This window comes from Choloepus didactylus, chromosome 8 (assembly GCF_015220235.1).
Source record: "Choloepus didactylus isolate mChoDid1 chromosome 8, mChoDid1.pri, whole genome shotgun sequence".
Classification (NCBI taxonomy): Eukaryota; Metazoa; Chordata; class Mammalia; order Pilosa; family Megalonychidae; genus Choloepus; species Choloepus didactylus.
Genome location: NC_051314.1, coordinates 81,994,879 through 82,017,296, shown reverse-complemented (window position 1 = coordinate 82,017,296; position 22,418 = coordinate 81,994,879). Strand labels below are relative to the sequence as shown.

The following is a 22,418-nucleotide window of genomic DNA, read 5'->3' as shown; positions in this document are numbered from 1 at the left end:
CCGCATAAATATCAAGCTCCAAATAATGTTATAAATAGTCAATCCTTGGCCAAGAGTCAGTTAACACTACAAACAAGTAAGAGGTCTGTTAGACCCTCCTGACTATCAATTAGCTAGGCATTAATGATTTAAAACATTTATTAAGGGTATATCACTCCACCTAGAGTGACAATAACATTTTACTATTAAAATATAACATCTGAGCTGCATAAGAAGATAACTTCATGTTGCTCATCAGTCAAGGAGTTTTATTAAACACCATATAATCTCTATGGCTGCTTAAAAAGACATGTGCAGAATAAGGGAAAACTTCCGAAGTGGACCTCCTGATAAATGCCTGAGTCTTCTTTTAAGGATTCAAATATTACCTCCTCTGTGAAGCCTTCTTTGTTATCCTAAGGCAATTAATGGTTTCGACCTTTGTGCTTTAAGATCAGACATTCATTTATTCATCAAATATTTAATGAGCATTCCATGTGCCAGCACTGGAGTATACAAAGAATAAAATGGAACGCTGTCCTCAGGATGCTCCCAGTCTAGGTGCTCTTTGGGATACCTGTACTTACTCAGTCACTGGTTTACATGTTTATCTACTCATAATCCTATGAGTCTCTTGGGGGTAGGAACAGTGTCTTATTTATCTTGGCACTCATTTTTGTTTCAAGTGTCTACCATACATAATGTCTATACCACACAGAAGGAACTAAATACATCTCTGCTATAACAAATATGTGAAGTTTAATGGACTGAGTATCTGTCAGAGTTCTTGCGGGAACTGAGTAGAACATTTATGGTATATAGACTACATACTGACAAATAGTCCTTGTATTCCTTGGCCTATCAATAGGATTTGAAATAGTTGATCGCTAAACTTTTGGCAATACTTCCTTCTATTTTTTTCCAGAACACCACACTCAGCTACTCAGCTGGCTCACTTTCAGTCTCTTCTGAGTTCCTCCTAATCTTTCTGACCTCTAAAGAGGTCAGTCCTGGGACTTGAAAATTTTTTTCTATCTATACTCTCTCCTTAGGGACTTCATCCAGTTTCATGACTTTAAAAAACTATACGCTGCTGACCCCCAAAGTAGTATCTTCAGCCTTTCCTGTGAACTGCAGACCCATATAACCAGCTGCCCTCTTGACATCTTCACTTGCATGTCTAATAGGCTTCTTACACTCAATTTATTCAAAACCAAGTTCCTGATATATCACCCAAACCATTTCCTCCTATACTTTTCGCCATCTCCATTAATGGCAACTTCATTCCTGCACCTGCTCAGGCCAAAAAATTGGTGCAACTTTTTATTCTTCTCCTTCTCATAAGTATTGGCCTCTCATCAAATTCTGTTACTCTAACTTCAAAATATATCTTGAATTCAACCGTCTTGGTCCAAGGCTCCATCATCTCTTGTCCTTATTATTACAACAGCCTCCTAAGTGAACTGACTGCTTCACCCTTGTACTCTTGCAGTCTCTAACCGAGTGATCCTGTTCAAATATAAGTTAAATCAGTCATGTCACTCCTTTGCTGAAAACTCTTTAATGGCCCCCAAAGAAGAGGAAAAGCTGAGATCCTCACTGACTGAAATTACCTCCCCTACCTTGTCTCCACCTACTCTCCACTTCCTGTTCTCTCTACCCTGGACACACTAGCCTCCTTAATGTCCCTGGAGCCTATGAGGCACACTGCGACGCTGGGCCTCTGCATGTGCTATTTCTCCTGCCTGCGGTACTTTCTCCCATATAATTGCATGACTAGTTTCCTCGCTTCCTTCAGTCTTTATTCAAATATCATCTCATCTAAAATTTCAACCTTGCTGCCAATATTTATATTGCCCTTCCTCACTTATTTTTAATTCCAAGCATTTGCTATTATATAACATATAATAGCATATTTTATCTATTTGTCTTGCTTATTGTCAGCCTCTCCTGTTAAAATATACGCTCCTCAAGGGCAGGAATTTAATCTGATCTATTTGGTTCCCTATTATATCTTCAGCATGTAAAACAGTGACTGATACAGTATAGACACTCACTAAATATAAGTTTAATGAATGAAGGGGCCCTGAAGTACATCTTAAAGTTAAAATTAAATACAGATGTTTAAAATTGGTGATATGGTTACTCTTTTTCTATGGGAACATATCTCTGAAATGAAAGAGAGAGTCAGTGGAAAAATATTCAATAAATATCAAAATTTTATAGCCAACAGTTCTATGAATTTCTATAATTTGCAAAGGAAAACTAGTATATATCAACATTTACTAAAGTCTATAAGCAAATTATTCAGTCATTTAAATTTCAGAACTCTGCTTGCCCTGAGCACAATTATGTGTCCATCACTTTCTATCATTATTTTATTTGTACAAATAGACTACAAACTCAAAGTGACATCAGCCTATCATTAGAAAGATAAAACATACCAAAAAATCCCAGTGCTTAACAAATCCCAATGCTTTTGTATCATCTGTTTACATCCTCTCTAGGCCAATATAGTGAGTGTCTCTGGAATCAGAAAGACCTAGATGTGAATCTTGGCTCCACCATTATACCAGCTGTGTAACTTTAAGGGACTTAACCTGAGTGCAGTTTTCTTATCTATAAATGGAGGTAATATCTATTTCATGACAGAACTGGGAAGACAGTAGAGTGCCTAACACAAAGCAGGCACCCACTAAATACTGCTACCCTTCGTCTCCAACTATGACAGATAATTAGGATAACTCTATATTGTTCTCAAAGAATTTTTTTTGCAGGACTAGTTGCTCCATAAAGGTTGCTCACTTGTCAGTCTGGACTCTCCGGAACATTCAGGATGGAGTTACAAAATGATAAACATTTGACACAATCAATACTTGCAGTCTGCTGACTTTCTGGCCCTGCAAAGTTGTGAGCCACTTACCTAAATAGCCTTGGGTCTTTTTCTGTAGTGCAGTGACTGGGCAGTCTTTATGAGCTAACAGCAACTGTTTCAACTGAGCCACCTCATTGCGTAGTAAAGTGACTTCATTCTGAGGAGGGTGGAAAAAAAAGGTATCAAGAAAATTCATCCTCCACTCTTGGACCCACAGGGGCTATCCCCAAAGAGGACAGAATGCTGCCCAGATTCCTTCCTCTGAATCTAGGAAAGGCTCCTGATCCAACAAGGCTTCAGAAAGCCCAGGGCCATTATGATCATGAATTCAAGGACAGCAGCTGCTTACAGGGAAAATTAGAAGTCTTTAATAGAAAAATTATTACTATTTAGGACGAATATGATTATACCAAAATTAATAATGCATATACCGTTTAACTAAGAAAGCCTACTTCTAGGAACCTACTTAAAAGAACTATCTACTCAAGTGCATATGGTATTCACTGCCACACTGCTGTTCTAGAAAAAATTTAGAAACAATAGAAATATCCATATTCATACCTTATAATATAACCACACTACAGAATGAACTACCTCTGTATAGGTATTAGGAAGAATTAGATTTCTATATACATGGTGAGATCTCCGGAGATACTATTAACTCACTTATGTTTAAAAAAACCAAGAATCCCTCCGATTCCCCCACAAAACTATAAATGGAAAAAAAAAAAAAAATATATATATATATATATATATATATATATATATATATATATGAACATGTGCATGTATACACATACATATATATATATTTATCTCTGGGGAAGAGAAAGGGACTGGGAAAGGCAGATTGAAGACAGTCTGTTTTTATTCTGTACCTCTATATAAATATATATATATATTTTTAATAATAGCACATACTCATATAATACATTTCAAATTAAATATTTTTAAAAATAAAAGGGGAAAATATTTCCAAGAGAATGTTTGGATTATAATTGTTCTATTTGTGTTTTTGTGGTTTTTCTTTATTTCTTTTTTAAAGACTCAGTAGAAAGAGGCTCCTTTAGACCTGGGAATTAGGTATTAAGCTCCATTATGTGGGGCAAAAGCATTTCCCTTTGGGTGTTCCAAGAGTCCAGCCAAATTCTATTGCTGATTTAAAAGAGCACCCTGGGATACTTAATCCAATTCCCTTCATCCAAATGGCTCTATGGATGACTCATTTTAGTAGCAAATTTGGGGGTAGAGTTTTCAACTATGACTGTTAAGGGATTCTTTCAGCATTTTTCCTGGCATATCTTCCGGATCTGTCCTAATTAGAAAATCACTGTCTTCTATATAATGTCCCATTTTTTCCTGATTTAATCCCATTGTTTAGACTCAATTCTAGTAGTCGTCTAGGACCCACTTACACTCAGCTGAATGTTCTGGGAAGTGAGTTCTTCTGCCTTCTTCTCTAGAGAGGACACCCATAGCTTCCGCTTTTGGCGGCAACGGGAGGCTGCAGCGCGGTTGCGTTCCAGAAAGCGCTGCCGCCGCTCATCTGGATCTTCATCCACTGTGCGCCGCCGTCGCCCTCCAGTACTAGGGGTGGGCTGGGCTGGTGAGACCTGTATCCAGGAAAGAAGAATTACTTGATGGGAACTTCAATCTTTTCAAAATTAAACCTGGTGTTAGTTAGACTAGGAAGATCTGGTAAAGATCTGGTAAAAGGATGTACCAGTCCCTGGTAATCAAAGCAGTCTCATTACTATGTGCCTTAGCCTCTCATTTGTAAGTAGTTCCTGATTTTGTCTCCCATTTCCTTCCAGTCTTCTCAGCCCCACACTTAGGCAAATCACAGTTCAGCCAGAGACTATATTTCTGAGACAGACAAAATGAAACTAGGATCATTTCTGTTTCTTAATAGGGAATCTTGAAGACCAGGAAATCAGAATTGGGAGAGGGTATCACGAGACTGAGAGTTTAAGAATCACTGATTTGAACAAGCAATATATACGAACCTGCATGCTATAACAGGTTTCAAAAAAGGAGAAAAAAATGTTTTTATTCATTTAATTACCAGTGAGATACAGGTTTTTATGGGGAGACATGGATTAATATATTTTTTTTATTTCTAAGGTTATTAATCATCCCCAACAAACCATCCACCCCTTTTGTTTTTAAACTTCAGGGTTGATGTCTCTTGTCTTTAATGCACTTTTGGATCATCTCCCCTTTCTGTTAGCTGATAAATGTTCAGGGAAGACATCCCAATTTTATAATAGCAGCCAAAATTAAACTGAATGTAGAAAGGTTAGCCATCTGTAGAAAAGCAACGATGCAATGTAAAACACCAAAATTAAATTCTTCTTAGATCTGTCGCTATTAAGGAAAATCTGTATTAGTAGGTCTCAAATGCCAAAGTTCACATCAATGCCATGAGAATAACCTGGGGAGCTTATAAAAAATAAGTCTTGTACTTCTCTCCAGGCTCCACTGAATTATATTCTCTAGTGATGCAATGGAGATATTTGATCTACATGACTGTCAAGATTATTTTATCTCCCTCAAAAGAAGAAAAAGGTGAGGAAATTCAAACAATTTAATGAGCTAGTGGCCTTAGTTTTTCTCACTGTACAATGGGTAGATACTTTCTTAAGGAAATTTATAGTAATTCTCCTGAGAATCTGAACTTCCTCTTAGTCCTGAGCTCCCTGGAACACATGCAAACATTAGTGCTTAAGAAGGAAAATGGGGAAAAGGAAAGGACAGGTTCCTATTCTCTCATAGGTAACTAGGTAATTCATACAGGGAATGGAGGTGAAAGAACAGGCTAAGAGAGATAAGGGGAAAAATGAGAAGGAAGGGATTCAGTAGTGACTAAGAAGGAAGCTATGCCGTTTCCTCAAGAGGGAAAGCAACACAACCCAGGCAAGGGGGCTGCTGCTTTACTGTATCAAGAGACTGGAATTGATTGGTGGCGGTTACAGGCAGGGTTAGAATCCAACCAGAAAAATCAGCTGAAGGCCTTTGGTGTTGTTGGCTAAGCTTTAAGGCAGCAGCATATGGCCATTAAACATTTAGACATGTGGTAGTAATTGATGAAGCAGGTGGTGACATCAGTAAAAGATGTAACTCTAGAAACCGATCTTAGGTTGTTTTACCTGTCCAGGGAAGAAATCTGAAAACATAGGCCTATTCAATTTCCAAAGGAATCTGTTAAAACTCAGACCTCCTCTGTGATGGGTCTGCATTATCCAGTCTGTTTGCACATACATATAACATGGGATAAAGAATGGTGTATCTTGCTGTTGTCAAACCGTTAGCAGGAAGATACCCTGAAAGTTGAAATCCATTCTTCCCTAACTTTTCTGCTCCTTGAGAAACAGATATAACACGAAGAGTAAGGGTGGCACAGCTGGTTCCCCCATCTAAAGGTCCAACTGACCTGTGGCTGGGCAGGGGATGGAGCGTCAGGGTGCTGGATGAGGATCTGACTCTGCTCTGGACGGGATGTCACCATGGTACTGGCAGTACCTACCACCATTCCACAACCACCATTGATTGAGGAGACTTGGTGGGTTAAGGTGGCTTTTAGTCTCTGTGGGGAAAGATGAGAAAAATAGCTCATCAAGGGTGAGATTCTGTCAAAGGTGAAAAGAGTGGGCTTAGATTTTACCACTGACCTTACAGATAGCTAAAATTCCCACACCAATTTTCCTGTAACAGAGGAATTAAAAGAAAATGATAGGGAGAGAGAATGTACAACCTGGATCCCTAAAATGCCCACTCTGCTCCCTGGCTATAATCCTGGGCACCGTTGGGGGGGAGGGGAGAATTGTTGAAGCAACAGAATCCAAATGAAGCTCTCCTGGAACCCAGCCAAGTGTTGGTTATGCAGCTCTTCACCTCTTGGCCAGCTCCCCTGCCTGCCCATCCACCCTCCATCTGTCACCCTAAAACTGAAATGGCAAGTGTTCTATTCCAAACAATCTGTGCTGCCTCTTTCACTGCCATGGTCTATGTACTAGGCTCTAAAGGTGAGGGAGAGGAGATGGGAGTCATGAATCAGGGTCTTTTCTTTTCCAGACCTCCCAGCAGGGTGTCCTTAAGTCTGCAAGCCCCAGAAGGTTTCGCTGCTTGGCTCATTTGGAAAACCTAGGCTGATACCACTTCTTTGAGACAGGCCAACATTGCCCTAGGCTGGGATGTACTCACCATCTTGGCTTCTGATGGCATGGGGTGGCCAGAGGGAGAAATGGAACCACTGCTGTTTACTGGTGGGCCAGGGATACCAGGAATGTTGGGCACCATGGACACAGGTCTGGCCAGCTGGATCAAGAGAAGGAAGAAAAACCAGGAGGGGACATAATACTGCTGATGGGGGAACAGCTTTCTAAAATGAAGCGCTTTTAGAGACTAGCATGTCAGGGCCTGCTCTGTGCAACCTGCCCACAGGGCATGCAGGAACAGCCTGGGAAATACCCACCTGCATGGAGTACCACAGGGTAGGGACTCTAATCCTCCAATGCTGTGACAATTTCTATGGGGAAGGCTGGGTTATATCTTGAGGAAGATAGTGGGTGATTTGGGAGGTGGTAAGTGCCAAGTGAAATCAATCAGTAGGCTGGCAAGATCAATTCCTAGACTAGGAGCCAATTTTCCAGATGAGTCTTTGTCTAGTGTTCCATAGTGCTGGATTGGCAGAGGTTGGTAGAGAGTTTGGGCAGGCTGCCATGCCCAACTAATACATACCAGAGCCCACATTTCCTAGGGACTCATGTGTGTTTATGAGCATTCAGGTGGAAAGGAGGGATTAGTGTGTTGGTAGGGTTGGCTACCCCAACTACATAGCTCACCGATATAACAGAAGGCATCTGTACTGGAGGCCCTGGCAGCACAGGCATAGTCTGTCCATTAGCGAGATGCATGACAAGAGGGAGGGAGCAAGTGGGAGACCTAGAGGAGACATGAAGTGAAATGCTCATAATACAGACCCTTTCTAATTAGGGGAGGTATGGGTTAGCATTGTAAAATGTTGACATCCTCATGAAGGTGGGAAAAGAAGGGAATACTACTTACTTGACCTTATAGATGGAGAGAAATGGCAAAGCTCTTTATACTTTGCAAATTAAGCAAACACCACTTAACTAAGTGGGAGGATAATCTGATTAAGAGTTTAGAACAATTAAATAATCATCTCTACCAATGGCATGTACAAATTCTGTCTTGTCTTAAGCAAGGTGAAGCTGGACCAAAGTAGTCACTTTGCAAAGCTGAATTATGTCATCTGATGGCCAAATTCAAATAAGTTTCTCTTGTTCCTTTCTACATTTTGCTCTGCCCTGCCCAAAAAAGATGCTGCCCCCTTTCATTTTTCCTAGTGGGCCCAGAAAACAATAAGCTCTAAGAGACTGATTCATGATAACAACCTTTTAACCCATGGGTACCTGGGCACAGGATCTCAAGTCATATCATCAGGAAATCTGTATGGGTGACACCAGGAATGAAAACAAACAGACAAAATTGATGGATGCAAAGGCCAATAACCCTAAATGGGACCAAGAGGAACACCAGACTCAAAAAAAAAAAAAAAGAATTCTATGGATTGCAGCCCCTCATTCAGTTGTGCCCCAGTAAACTCCTATGTAAGGCCAAGAACTAAATATACTTCTCTGCATGGCCTCCATCATTATGATGGACTTCCTAAAGTTTTAAGGATTCTTCTTTTTAGATAGAAGTATTTAACCCTCAAATCAAGGAAGTATTACCTCCAATAAGTACTTGCTTATTTACTAAAAAAGGTAAAGGAGATTCTGTTTATGGGAGAAATAAAAATTATTTTGAGAGACAGTCTCAGTGACCCTTTGGGCTTTCAAAAAGCAGCTCCTGTTCAATTAAATAATTTCACAAAGTGGAAAGAGATTCAGACTTCATTGTTTCTCCATGCTCTCTTTACTTACCCCAGTTGCCTGTTGGATGGTGGAGCCTGTGTGATGACTGAGGTTGGGGAGGGAAGGGTTGGGTGAAGTGGATCATAACCCAAGTGGAGAGGCAGGGAGCCAGGGCGTACGATGGTGGGCGTGGGAGTAGAGATCACAACAGGCTTTGGGGCAACGTCCTGGGGAGAAGAGACCAACACACACAAAATGCTTTAAGGGGCATCTTATAGGGAAATACATAGCTAGTCAAACCTAGTACAAACTTATTGGAAAGAGCACTAGTGCTATTCATGTAAATCATGACCTGGTTTCGCCATGATCAAAAATCCACACCTCATTTACCCATTCAGCAGGAATGCTGAGTTAAGATCTCTTGGCTATCTCCTTTTCAGGGATGAAAGCTATACGAATGAGATGACAATTGGAAAATCACTTGAAATCTTTGGAGAAGCACTTAATAAATTCTAGGGATTATTATAATTTTCCACAGCCTAGATGCTCTCACCCTAAACTTGATGTCTAAGTGTCCTCTGATCTCCAATGGGAGAAGGCAGATACACTGGTGATAAGGCAACCCAATTATCTCCTATAGACCCCTTAAAAAAAAGCTACGGGAGGTTTAAATAATGATCATATTTTAATAAAACAAAGTGCTTCCCACTGCTAACTTTTTAGGATCTTACATTGTCAGTGGCCATTCTGGCCCTGAAAGCACCCCCAGACAGTCTAGGTGCTGGTTGCTGGTGAAAATGGAAGTGTTTGAGATAGTTATAAATATATATGGAGGGAGTAGTTTTGAAAAGTTATCAAACCAAATTTGGAAGGAGGTAAGATGAGGTACAGATGCTCTATCTACAGTGGATATTAAAAATAATAACCACTAGAAGAGGATAAAGACTGGGAGGGGGTATGAAGGAGCTTCCGAGTTTCTGATATCAATTTCTTAATATGGGTGCTGGTTACAGGGGTGTTTTAATTTTGTAAAAATTCAGTGGGTTCACAAAGGAAAGTCTAAAGTTGTATGTAATGGTGCCTAAGAGTCTCCCCGAGTACCTCTTTGTTGCTCAGATGTGGCCCTCTCTCTCTCTAACTGAGCCATCTCGACAGGTGAACTCGCTGCCCTCCCCCCTACGTGGGACCCAACTCCCAGGGTTGTAAATCTCCCTGGCAACACAGAGTATGACTCCCGGGGATGAATGTGGACCCGGCATCGTGGGACTGAGAGTATCTTCTTGACCAAAAGGGGGATGCAAAATGAGACGAAATGGTTTCAGTGGCTGAGAGATTCCAAATGGAGTCGAGAGGTCACTCTGGTGGACACTCTTATGCACTATATAGATAACACCTCTTAGGCTTTAATGTATTGGAATAGCTAGAAGTAAATACCTGAAACTACCAAACTCCAACCCAGCAGTCTGGACTCCTGAAGACAATTATATAATAATGTAGATTACAAGGGGTGACAGTGTGATTGTGAAGACCTTGTGGATCACACCCCCTTTATCTAGTGTATGGATGAGTGGAGGAATGGGGATAAAAACTAAAGGACAAATGGGGTGGGATGGGGGGATGATTTGGGTGTTTTTTTTCACTTTTATTTTTTATTCTTGTTCTGGTTCTTTCTGATGTAAGGAAAATGTTCAGAGATAGACTGTGGTGATGAACGCATAACTATGTTATCATACTGTGGACAGTGGATTGTATATCATGGATGATTGTACGGTGTGTGAATGTATTTCAATAAAACTGAATTTAATAAAAAAAAAATTCAGTGGGTTGTATAATTACATTTTAAGTACTTTTCTGTATGTGTTCTATATTTTGATAAATTTATAAAAGATAATATTTCATAAAAAGTATCCTTTAAAAATAATAATCAGAATCCTAGGACATACCCTCTTTGAGTCACTGTAAGACCTCCCTCTGAGAAGGCTTTATTTTTAAATTGTTTAAAGTCTAATTTATGAATTACATGAATTTCTTTTTTATTTTTTAAATTGAGATATAATATACATGCAGTAAAGTGCACTGATCTAAAGGATACAACTAAATGAATTTTTATGTATGTCAAAACAAGATGTACCACTACAGAAGATTCTCACTTCCCAGTTCATATCCTCCCTCATAAGAAGTAAGCACTATTCTGAGTTTTATCATCAATGATCAGCTTTGCCTTTTCTTGAACCTCATATAAATGGAATCATGCATGCAGTATGCTATTTTTGTTGTTGTTTTTTAATGTTTGTTTTTTAATGTTTAATGTCCACAGTTCTGGGTATATCAGTTCATTCTTTTTAAAATATCAATTAAGAAATAAACCACAATTCATTTATCCATTCTCTTGTTGATGGACGGACATTTAGACCATTTATAGTCTTTTGGCTATTATGAACCCAACAGCTAAGAATAGTCAGACACTTCTTTAGGTGGACATATGCACTAATTTCTCTTCCATATTCAAAGTGCTGGGTCAGAGAACAGGTATAACTCAAATAAATCTTCTGAACAATTAATACTCCCTGAAACACACTCATTCCTCATATAACACACTATTTATACAACTAATGAATCAAAACTTAATCTATCTAACCCTTTTTAGATTTTAATGTACTGGAATAGCTAGACATAAATACCTGAAACTATCAAACTGCAACCCAGTTGCCTTGACTCTTGAAGATGACTGTATAACAATGTAGCTTACAAAGGGTGACAGTGTGATTGTGAAAACCTTGTGGATCACACTCCCTTTACCCAGTGTATGGACGGACGAGTAAAAAATGGAGACAAAAACTAAATGAAAAATAAGGTGGGAGGAGGGGATGATTTGGGTGTTCTTTCTTACTTTTATTTTTTATTCTTATTTTTACTTTTTCTGGTATAACAAAAATGTTAAAAAAAATAGATTGGGGTGATGAATACACAACTATATGATGGCACTGTGAATAGCTGATTGTACACCATGGATGAGTGTATGATATGTGAGTATGTATCCCAATAAAACTGAATAAAAAAAAAACCTTAATCTATCAATTAACATTTGCAACGACTCTTGGTAGAGAATTTTACCTTCTCTTTGAGTGGTGGGGAACAGGGGCTAGAGACAGGGCTGTCAGGTGGAGATGAGTCTACCTCCACTGGCTCCTCTTCTTTGATTTTGACATCTGGTGTGGAAGGCAGAGACATGTCAAGGGGCCCAGGAGCAGCCTATTAAGAGAGAAATGAACAGAATTAAACCCCATTATTCTCTTCACGTTGAATCTATTGTTTTCCAGTTAAAAGATGAGGGAAGCCTTTGGTCAAAGCACTAATACAAGTCAAAGAAATGTGAATCCTATGTTTTATGTAAACTATGGCCAAATCATTTTAACTTCTCAGGACTTCAGTCTCCTTAACTATAAAAGAGATAACTACTTAACCAGGGGTAAGCAAATACTTATAAATACCCTGAAAGGGCGGGGGGGGGGGGGGAGGATGCCATTTAAATGATTCCTGAATCAAGTTCCTGGCTATTCCCAACCAGCTCTGTTAGCCACTGGATAGCTGTGAACATTTTCTCTGCCGACCAGAATGACTAGCCAACAAAGATAAATTGGCAATTAAAGTAGTGAAAACAAGACAGGAAGGATGTTTTCTGGGAACTTCCCATGCTTGGTGGTGATCTAAAAATCTAGTGCTAGCAGCTGGGAGTTTCAGGCAGATAGGGTTTTGGAGTAACAAAGAAAAGAAAGGCAGATCAGCTGATCAGTGAAAGAAAGTAGAACTTGGTCCTACGAGCAGGACTGAAAAAAACCAGAAAAGAAAGAGGGTACTTTTCTGGCAGTGATGCAACCAACTCACAGAACTGTGGAGCCATAAATGGCTTTGCAGGGAACAATAAACCATCTGAGATAAAGGCCCTGACACTGCATCATGACAGGAGGCTTGGCATTGCAGCTAAGTTTCAAGACAAAGTGGATCCTTTATTCTATTCTTCCCATATCCTAAGCTTCTTGGTGAAACAGGAACTTATTTCCAACTCCTCTCTTGCTATTTTAATCCCCAGAAACCTTGGTAGCTGAGTAAACTAATCTTAGAGAAGTGGTAATGGTTCTTTCTCCCCAATCTGATCCAACTTTCTCCCAACTTCAGCAACAGCAGACAGTTTCACTTTTGCCCTCATTTTTTTCTACATTGCTAAGATGTCAGGCTCAGTTTACCTAATTCTGAGATCCTTCAGGGGAGGAGAGGCCTCTAAATAAATACAACCATGGGTTTAAAATCTCCTAAGGCATCTCCAAGAAAAGCTGTGGTTCAGGAGTTTCAAGTTTATTAAAAACCCCCGGAAACAATCTTCCACTAAGTCTGTGCTTCTTAGCAAGAAGAGAGAAGACCACCCTACAGAGGAAGGAAGAAACATCAAGCAACATCCAATGAGGAAAGGTCTGGCTAACTATGAACTAGCCTCCCGGAAGTGTCAACTGAGCTACAATAGCAGACTTCAAGCTTTTTTAAGGGAGGCTAATTTTCTTTAATTTGCCCATAATGAGTTTGGTATAAAATCCCTAACATCCTGGTGCAAACAATTTGACTAATTTCTCTGTATGATGGAGAAGGGAAATAAGTGGCAGGGGAGATGAGATAGGGAAATTGTAAAATAAAATTATACCTTTTAGGTTGAAGCAACTGAGTGATGAAAGACCTGGGTCTCTAAAGTAAAAAGAATGATGAGAAGATTGGCTAATTATGCCATTTAAAAGTAGAACTACAAATATATCCTAATGAGTTTCCCTGCTTTCTGTTGGTTTAATGAGGGAGATAGCATGAATAGAAGCTCATGGAAAGCTATGGAACTTGGGAAAGAACTCCATAAATAAGGACACATTATCTTGCGTTCTTACACCTTAAGCTGGATGGAAAAATCATGCACAACTGTCTTGATTTACCTGAAATCTCCCTCTTACAAGGCAAGAATTCCCATGGAAAATTTGTTGTCTTGGCTTTTCTGTATCTGATGGGATATAATGCCTCAAAGCACCATACAATTATGGGATGTTCACATATAAATGTATATGTTTTGGAATAGAGATATTGGAATCTTTTCTGAATTATTATGGAACACAGATTTGATTTTAAATAGTAACTCATAACCTAGAACTCTAATTCTAAAGAATAAACTTCGATGTTTCCAATTTCCTTTTCCCCCAAAGACCTCCATTCTACAGGAACTATCTCTGCTTCTTGAACTATTTCCTCTAATTTCCAAACTAAAGGATTCTCTAGGGATCTGGAATATAAAGGCCAAAATCAGAATCATAGCACCTCAGGATCAGAAGGGGTTCTAATGTTTAAATCTTCACAATTATCTCCACTAATTGAAAAGATTTTGTGATAACTTCCACCCAGTGGTCCTACTTCTACCTTGAGCCACACAGACTAAGTTTAGCCCCCTTTTTTACATGAAAATTCTTCAAATAATTAATGATTCCAATTTTGTTCACACTAAATCTTCTTTTCTTCCAGGAAAAACTTCCTCAATTCCTTTAAAATGCATTAATTTATCAAGATCTTTCTTTAAGTTTAGTGCCTTGAATATTGCTAGAAAGGTACCTGAAGGCAGGAACCACATGTTAAATTTAACTTGTACACCAAAGAGTTAAAATTCAATAAATGTTTGCTGACTGGCTGTTTGAATGAAAATAGTCCTGGCGAGAAGTCTGATCAGCTCAGAAAACACTGGGATTTTACCTAACAAAATCTGAGTAATTCATATCCTTTTAATATATTCAACATATTCAGAAGAGAAATAATTTTTTAAAAACAGATAATTGAATTAATGCACCAATGGAAGGGCAGGAGGACAGACTTGTGCTGATCCATCATTTGGGCTCTTCAAAGACCTGGATGACATATTAGGATTAGTAAACCCTATCTGGTTTTATAGACCCAAACCCAAAATTCTGCGCTCCAACCAATTAAGCAAATCATCCCAAGGCACAATAAAAACAGCCTAGGTCTGAACACTACCAGTTTCTCAGCAAAAGTCCCGCCTCTTGCCTTTTTCTCATCCTCATCTGCAGCTTTCTTGAAGTCATGTTCAAAGGAGCTAGCTAGTTCATTGAAGAGCCCCACTTCCTCACAGTTCTTCAGGAACCTAGTTGGAGTAGGAGTCTGATCTGTAGACATGAAAAGAAAAGGAAACTTTTAGTTTTAACCTGAAATTAAAACTTTAAGAGTTTATAGAGAATGCATTTTTATTTTTCTGTTTAGAGTCCCTGGGTTACAGCAAATTTGCTTTTATGGAGCTCTAGAGGTGAAGGCTGATGCTAGGCCACCAGAGGGTGTCTGTGCTGTGTTGCTGCAAGGCCACCAGGGGGAAGACACAACAACGTTTTCTTGTGTCAGACTATCCAGTACCCACCTTTTTCCCAGACTCAGTTTCACTCCCCCCCCCAAAAAAAACAAAACAAAGCTACCCCCCCAGAAGGAACTTTGTGAAACCTCCAGATTTGAAAATCAGGTACAGTTAAGTGACATCTCTCTTTAAACTGACTCCCTGTCAGGTCTGAAGTGAGCAGATGTAAGAAGATGGATGCTAAAATCTGATCAGGAGCAGGAAGAAACTGAGCATCAAATGGTTGAGTTTGCTTCCTAAAGCTACCAAATAAGAAATGGTGTCTTGTCTTTCAGTGGCCACTGGGTAAGGGTCTATTACCTTCTGAAGGCATTCCAGGCAAATCCAGGAGCAGTGGAACAAGACAGTAAGATCATGAGCTAGAAAGGGAAACTGCAAACAATCGGGTTCATTTCACAGAGACCTGGGCCCAGAGCAAATTCCAGAAACCAGGATATTTGGACTTAAGATTTGCCTGCCAATATATCCCCTTGGGGTCTACTAAAATCTTTCCTCAACACAATGCCTCTGCCCTTGGGAAGAGGAAGGCACTTAATAACCCATGGAAACTTTCCAGCAACTTGAATTTTAGATTTGAACTTCACTCTCCCCATCCTATTTTTCTACTTTTTTTCTCTTAGGTCAGTTGAGTCTTGTTCCCTGATCCTAACTCTTATTATCATGATGGTTTTCCTTGACATGGTAGTTACCTCAGGGATTCATCTCATACTCCCAACTACTAGAGTGAATAACAGAAATAGAACAATGTTTAAATGATATCTTAAGGGGTGTGAGACTTGGGGTTAAAGTTGTTCCATCTAGCATGATCAAGTGAGATTTTCCATAGAAATAACTTTAGAAAAAAAGTTGTTTTTTCATTTAAATAAACCTCTCCTGAATAAGAGTGTTTGGAAAAGTTACTAATACTTCCCAAAATAGTTTTAGAAAGTTCTCTGGCAGCTTTGGTTAGCCAACATAAAACCCACTTTCCCTCCATCCCTGGGTGGATACAGATGATTTCAACCTTTATGCTTATAGAGTACTTCAGTAGGGACACACACAGACTCACAATTCAAGTGGAACAGAAGGAGGCAACCAAGTGCATGGCTTGGATCCAAGTGCTGGATCTCTGATGTGAAGCTCATACAGATTTCTCCTGCTTTCTGAAGTTCATGCTCATTTTTGGCTTTTATTTCAAAGGTTTGCCTGTGCTAAATCTAATTCCTCACTTTCCAGGTGGCCTCTAACCTTCAACTGGCTCTAGTTCTTGAATACACTGCCTGAAAATGTGTAAGCAAATGTATAAGCCTACTCTTATGATTCCTAAGAAATCAACTAGTGTTTACTGACTAGTTTCTAAATATTTTCCCACTGTATGCATATATTTGTGTGTATCTCAAGAAGAAGAGGGATAGAAGAATGGGAGAATTGCCCTAGAGAATGAAGAGAATGTTTTCCAGTTGAGGAAATAAAACTAATATACATAGATAGCATCATAGTACACAAAAATAAAATCATTGTAGAAATCAAGATCAATTAATGACCGAGTAGTTGGGAAAGGTTTCAAGAAGTGGGAGTTCAGCTGAGCCTTAAAGAATGGCTTCAGATGGTAAAGACAAGAGAACATTTGGAGGATAAGAGGAGCAAGGCAAGTGAAACCATAGAGAGGCAAGGTATAGACGATGTGTGTAGCTGAGGAGAAAAAGGTATGACTAGGTCAAAAGATAATCATCAGTATTACTTCACACTCACTAGAATTGCCATTATTAAAACAAACAAACAAACAATAAAAAGTTCTGGTGAGGATGTGGAGAAATAAGAACCCTCGTGAATGTCAAGTGGTGTAGCGGCTATGGAAAACAGTTTGGCAATTCCTCTAAAAAAGTTAAACATAGAATACTATATGACCAAGCAATCCTACTTCTAGTAATATAACACAAAGAATTGAAAGCAGGGACTCAGACAGGTATCTGTACACTAATGTTCATAGCAGTATTATTCACAATAGCCAAAAAGTGAAAGCAACACAAATGTCCAGCAGCAGATAAATGCATAAACAAAATGTGATATGTACACACACATACACACACACAATGAAATATTACTCGGCCCTAAAAAGGAATGACTTTCTGATACATACTACAACATGGATGAACCTTAGACACCATGTTGAGTGAAACAGGTCAGACACAAAGGGACAGATATTTTACAATTCCACTTATATGAAATAGCTAGAATATGTAAATTCAAAGACACAGAAAGTAGAGTACAGGTTACCAGGGGTAGAAGATGGGGATGCAGAGTTAATGTACAGTGGATACTGGGTAAAGAGACAATGACAGTTAAGTGATCCTACACTGGATCTAATAATGGGGGTGGAGTAGGGGGTGGGGAATGCCCAAAAGGAAATTATTGGAACTGAAAAAAACCTGGAATATAGGCTTTCTATCAATGTTAAATTTCTTGAACTTGACAACTGTACTTTAGTTAGGTAAGTGAATAACCTTGTTCTTAGGAAATGTTCATGGAAGTATTAAGTGTCCAAGGAGCATGATGTTATACAACTTACTCTCAAATATTCAGAAAAAACAAATAGATGGATAGATAGGACAAGGCAAATGTGGCAAAATGTTAACATTAATGGAGCTAGCTGGGTATCTGGTGTGTGGAGGAGGGTATTTTAGAGTTCTCTGCATGAGTTCTATATTAATTTTGCAACTGTCCTGTAACCTTAAAATTATTTCAAAATAAAACATTTAAAGAAAGAAAAAAAGAAAAAAAAAGATGAAAGACAAAAAAAATTATATTATCAAAAAGTGACAGACAACCTATAGAATGGGAGAAAATATTTGGAAATCATATATCTGATAAGACTTTAATGTCCAGAATAAACAAAGAACTCCTACAACTCAACAACAAAAAGACAAACAACTCAATTTAAAAAATGGGCAAATGACTTGACTAGACATTTCTCCAAAGAAGATATAGAAGTGGCCAGTAAGCGCATGGAAAGATGCTCGACATCATTAGCCATTAAGGAAATGCACTCAAAACCACAATGAGATACTACTTCACACCCACTAGGATGGCCATTAATTATAAAAATGGAAAATAACACGTGTTGGTGAGGATATGAAAAAACTGGAACCCTTATGTGTTGCTGGTGAGAATGTAAAACGGTACAGCTGCTATAGAAAACAGTTGGGTGGTTCCTCAAAAAATGAAACAAGGAATTACCATATAACCTGGCAATGCCACTCTTAGGAATATATCCCAAAGAACTGAAAGCAAGGACTCTAACAGATACTTGTAAATAAATGTTCATAGCAGCATTATTCACAATAGCCAAAAGGTGGAAGCAATCCAACCGACAGATAAATGGATAAACAAAATGTGGTATATCCATACAATGGAATACTACCCATCCATAAAAAGGAATGAAGTGCTCATACATGCTACAATAGATAAACCTTGAAAACATGCTGAGTAAAATAAGACAGACTCAAAAGGACAAATATTGTATGATTCTACCTATATGAAATACCTAGAATAAGCAAACTGACAGAGACAGAAAGTAGATTAGAGGTTACCACAGGCTGAGGGGTGGGGGAATAGGAGAGTTATTGCTTAATGGATAAAGTTTCTGGCTTGGGTGACGTGCCGGTTTGGATATATTATGTTCCTCAAAAGCTATGTTCTTTAATGCAATCTTATGAGGGCAGAGCTTAATCTTTTGATTGATTGTTTCCATGGAGATATGACTCAATCAACTGGTGGGTGATACCTTTGATTAAATTATTTCCATGGAGATGTGAACCTGGCCCACTCAATGTGGGTCTTAATGAAATCCCTGGAGTCCTGTAAGAGAGCTCACAGACAGAAGGAGCTCAGGGCAGCTGAGAGAGACTTTTGGAGAGATGCTTGCTGATGCTTTAAGATACTTGGAGATGTTTGGAGATGCTAGCCCAGAGTCTGCTCTGGAGAAGCTAAGAGAGGACCCCGGTACTTAGATGCACAGGAACTGAAGAAACTAAGAGAGACAAGCCCAGAGACATTTTGGAGAAAACCATTTTGAAAGACAACCCAGGAGCAAAGGACCAGCAGATGCCAGCCACGTGCCTTCCCAGCTGACAGAGGTGTTCCAGATGCCATTGGCCATTCTTCATTGAAGGTATCCTCTTGCTGATGCCTTCGTTTGGACACTTTTATGGCCTCAGAATTGTAAATCTGTGACCTAACAAATCCCCTTTTTAAAAGCCAATCCATGTCTGGTATTTTGCGTAATGGCAGCATTACAAACCAGAATAGGTGATGAAAAAGTTTTAGTAGTGGAAGGGATGATAGTAGGTAGCCTAACACTTACAATGTAATTAACGCCATTGAATTATACATTTAAAAACGGTTAAAATGGCAAATTTTATGATATATATTATATATATATATATGTTACCACAATGAAAAAAAGATAATCATTCAATACATAAGTTGCATATAAAGTTGGATGGAAACCATGGGGCTGGGTGAAGGGAGAGCCTGGAAATCCAGGCATAGCCTTAAAGTATGAGACAATAAGAAGATAATGACAGATTGTAAGCAGAGGAATAGAATTTAAGGAAGACTCATTTTTCAATAGTATGCAAGATGGATTAGAATGAGGAAAGACTAGTCGAGTAGGAAACTATGGAAAAATCCAAGCGTAATGAGGTTGGTGGCAAGAAGAACAGGAAGGAATAAAACAGAATTTGATGAAAGAATAAAACTCTTCAAGATTTTGAGAATGCTGGAATTAGTGAGTAACAAAGGAGAAGAAGCTGCTTTAGAGGACATAGCAATTAAGTTCAATCAACAAAATGAAGAATCTGAAGTGACAGAAGATAGTCACAAAAAAATGTTCAAAAAGGGTTTGGAATACATGTGAAATACCATCTTAATTTAAAGATACAATGGTGTATGGTAGGAACATATTGGAAGCAAAGCAGTTATTTTAGGTTATTTGTTTTTCTTATTCCTTTGTTTTGCTTGAAATGTTTTGTTTGTTTTTTAATTTTTCGATAAAGTTAAAAATAAATAAAGATATGAGAATTACTAGCCTAGACAGGATAGCTGAAGTCATACGCAATCGGATGAGGATTCCAGAATGGAATGAAAATAATAATAAAACTCTTTCCTTGACACTGTCCTATAGCAACTTCTCTCATCATTCCTGGAGACTCAATGTAGGCCCTTTACACCCACTTGGAATAACCTCACCATCCTGATAACCTTTCTCCAAATTCACCTCTTTTCATAAACTGTTTATTCTGCTTGGTATTTTTTCTCTTAGTATTTATACAGTTTGTATTATTCACTCATACTTGTCTGCAAATACAAACATTTTTTAATGTATTTATGTCCTGATTTATTAATTTAAATGTTTTATACACACACACACACACACACACCATACTCTATCCACTCTTCTTTAATTCTTTAAGACCTCTAACTTTACTAAGGATTGTCAATAACAATGTCCCCACACTCATATCTACAATCTCCTAGCAAATTACCTGACACACAGTAGATATTCAATAAATATTTACTGAATTAATAAGGAATAGGAGATTGTAAGGGCAAGTCCCTTGTTCTACATCCAAAGTAGCATTTTGGCTTGTAATACTTACAGAAATTGTGCCTTACCTGTGTTATTAACTGATATAATAATCACCAACTAAATTCCCTATCATTTAAATTTTGAGTTATGCTTGTTTGTTGGGAGAGTTTGGCTAAATCAGAGCCTCTCATGGCATCAAAAGAAAAAGCCCACTTTGGTTTGTCTCTCTAGCTGAAACTGGTACAACAGAACTGCTGCAAAGTTTGGGAGCAGTTGTTAAGAGTGCTCCCTTGAGAGTGATACATGTAAGCAAGACAATATCCAAAACAACTGGTGAGAGGTTCCAGGCCACCCAAATTGGCTTAGAAAAGTCCCACAGACTGGATGTCTTGTTTGAGCTTTGAAATGCTCCCTCAATGGTGTCTGGGTTCAGGAGGGAAGTTGAATTTACAAGCTGAAAATCTGCCTGCTCAGGAAAACGGACACCTGGTGAAGAGCAGCACAGGCTAGGTCAGTTTTCTTGCCTTCTTTTGTTCACCCCCTCATTACCGTAGGGAGAAATGTCAAAGGCATCTTTTGTCTGTAAATCTTCCAAAGTCTTAATAAAAAGTGGGCAAGGAGAGAATAGACTGAAAAAAGCTAAGACAAAACCTCACTACACCTACCCTCAAAAACCACAGAAACCAATCTTGTTATTAAAAACAAAGAGTGGGGGGCACAACAGAAACTTGGGAACTTTTAGTGTTCCTTTTTCCTGATTAAATGCAGACCACATTAGGGCTCTTAATGGGAGAAGGGGAGTATAATTCCCAATACATCTGGTCCCTGGTATTAATCTTAACTTTCTGGTGTTATCAAGGCATGTGGCTTTTGGAGCGGCAAATACCTGCAATGATGACTGAATCAGTACGGGCAGGGCCAAATTTCAATGTCATCTCATGCTTGTGCTTATGTACTGCCAGGTGGTCCTCGTTTGTAAATCTCTGAAACAAAACAGAAATGCAGATGTGAATTAAAAAAAGGCAATTCAATGTCCTTTTTAAATGTCCTACCATACTTCCTACAATAAGGTAGACCCTTGGAAAGAGGGACTGAGAAGAAATGGAAAGAAGAAAATTTTGGAACTAATGGAAGAGGAGAGACGTAGAAAAGAAGAAAAAATGGGGAAGGAGAAAAAGCAGCGCTAGAAAGAAGGGAGGAAAAGGGAGGGGGAAGACTGTGGCACCAACTGCTCTGTAATATCAGGTCCAAACGAGAGAAGTGGACAGATTGCTGGTGAAGTGGGGTCCAGGCAGGAGGCTCCAAATGAAAAAAACATTAAGGCAAATTTGCGTGAACAAAAGGAAAATAATTTTTAATAATAAAAATAAAGAGAGAAGGGAAAGGCCGGGCACTCGTTGGTCATCACAATAGGAAATTCAGAATGAAGCTCTCTATGGTGGGACCGAATTGGACTATTTTACGAGGGGGCTAACCGGGAGATAAATTATGCAGGATTAAGAGAACCATTTAACTTCCTGGCCCCCACAGTGCTGCAGCAGGCGCCTGCGCGGCTATTTGGCTCAGGGTTTTAATGAGCCAGGATGGAGCTGTAGAGGACTGAGGTCCAGTGGCCAGCAGTGACAGCACACACCAGTTCCATTGGCCAAATGCTGTCTCTGCTCATCCAGCAGTCTG

The 22,418-nt window shown here is 39.0% G+C and overlaps 1 protein-coding gene across 3 annotated transcripts in view; it reads right to left on the bottom strand.

Annotated features, from left to right (window-relative positions):
* Positions 1–22,418, bottom strand: part of LOC119541239 (cyclic AMP-dependent transcription factor ATF-7) — an 83,528-nt gene that overhangs the window by 5,735 nt on the left and 55,375 nt on the right. For 2 of the 3 annotated variants that reach the window (XM_037844986.1, XM_037844987.1), the window contains exons 3-11: positions 21,628–21,724; positions 14,815–14,933; positions 11,848–11,985; positions 8,803–8,960; positions 7,699–7,798; positions 7,058–7,171; positions 6,288–6,440; positions 4,270–4,467; positions 2,903–3,011 (exon numbers count right to left, since the gene is read on the bottom strand). In XM_037844986.1, coding sequence (XP_037700914.1) covers positions 2,903–3,011; positions 4,270–4,467; positions 6,288–6,440; positions 7,058–7,171; positions 7,699–7,798; positions 8,803–8,960; positions 11,848–11,985; positions 14,815–14,933; positions 21,628–21,724 — 1,186 coding nt within the window. Of the gene's footprint in view, positions 1–2,902; positions 3,012–4,269; positions 4,468–6,287; positions 6,441–7,057; positions 7,172–7,698; positions 7,799–8,802; positions 8,961–11,847; positions 11,986–13,426; positions 13,468–14,814; positions 14,934–21,627; positions 21,725–22,418 lie in introns of those variants that run through there. The other variant, XM_037844988.1, reaches the window with a different exon arrangement.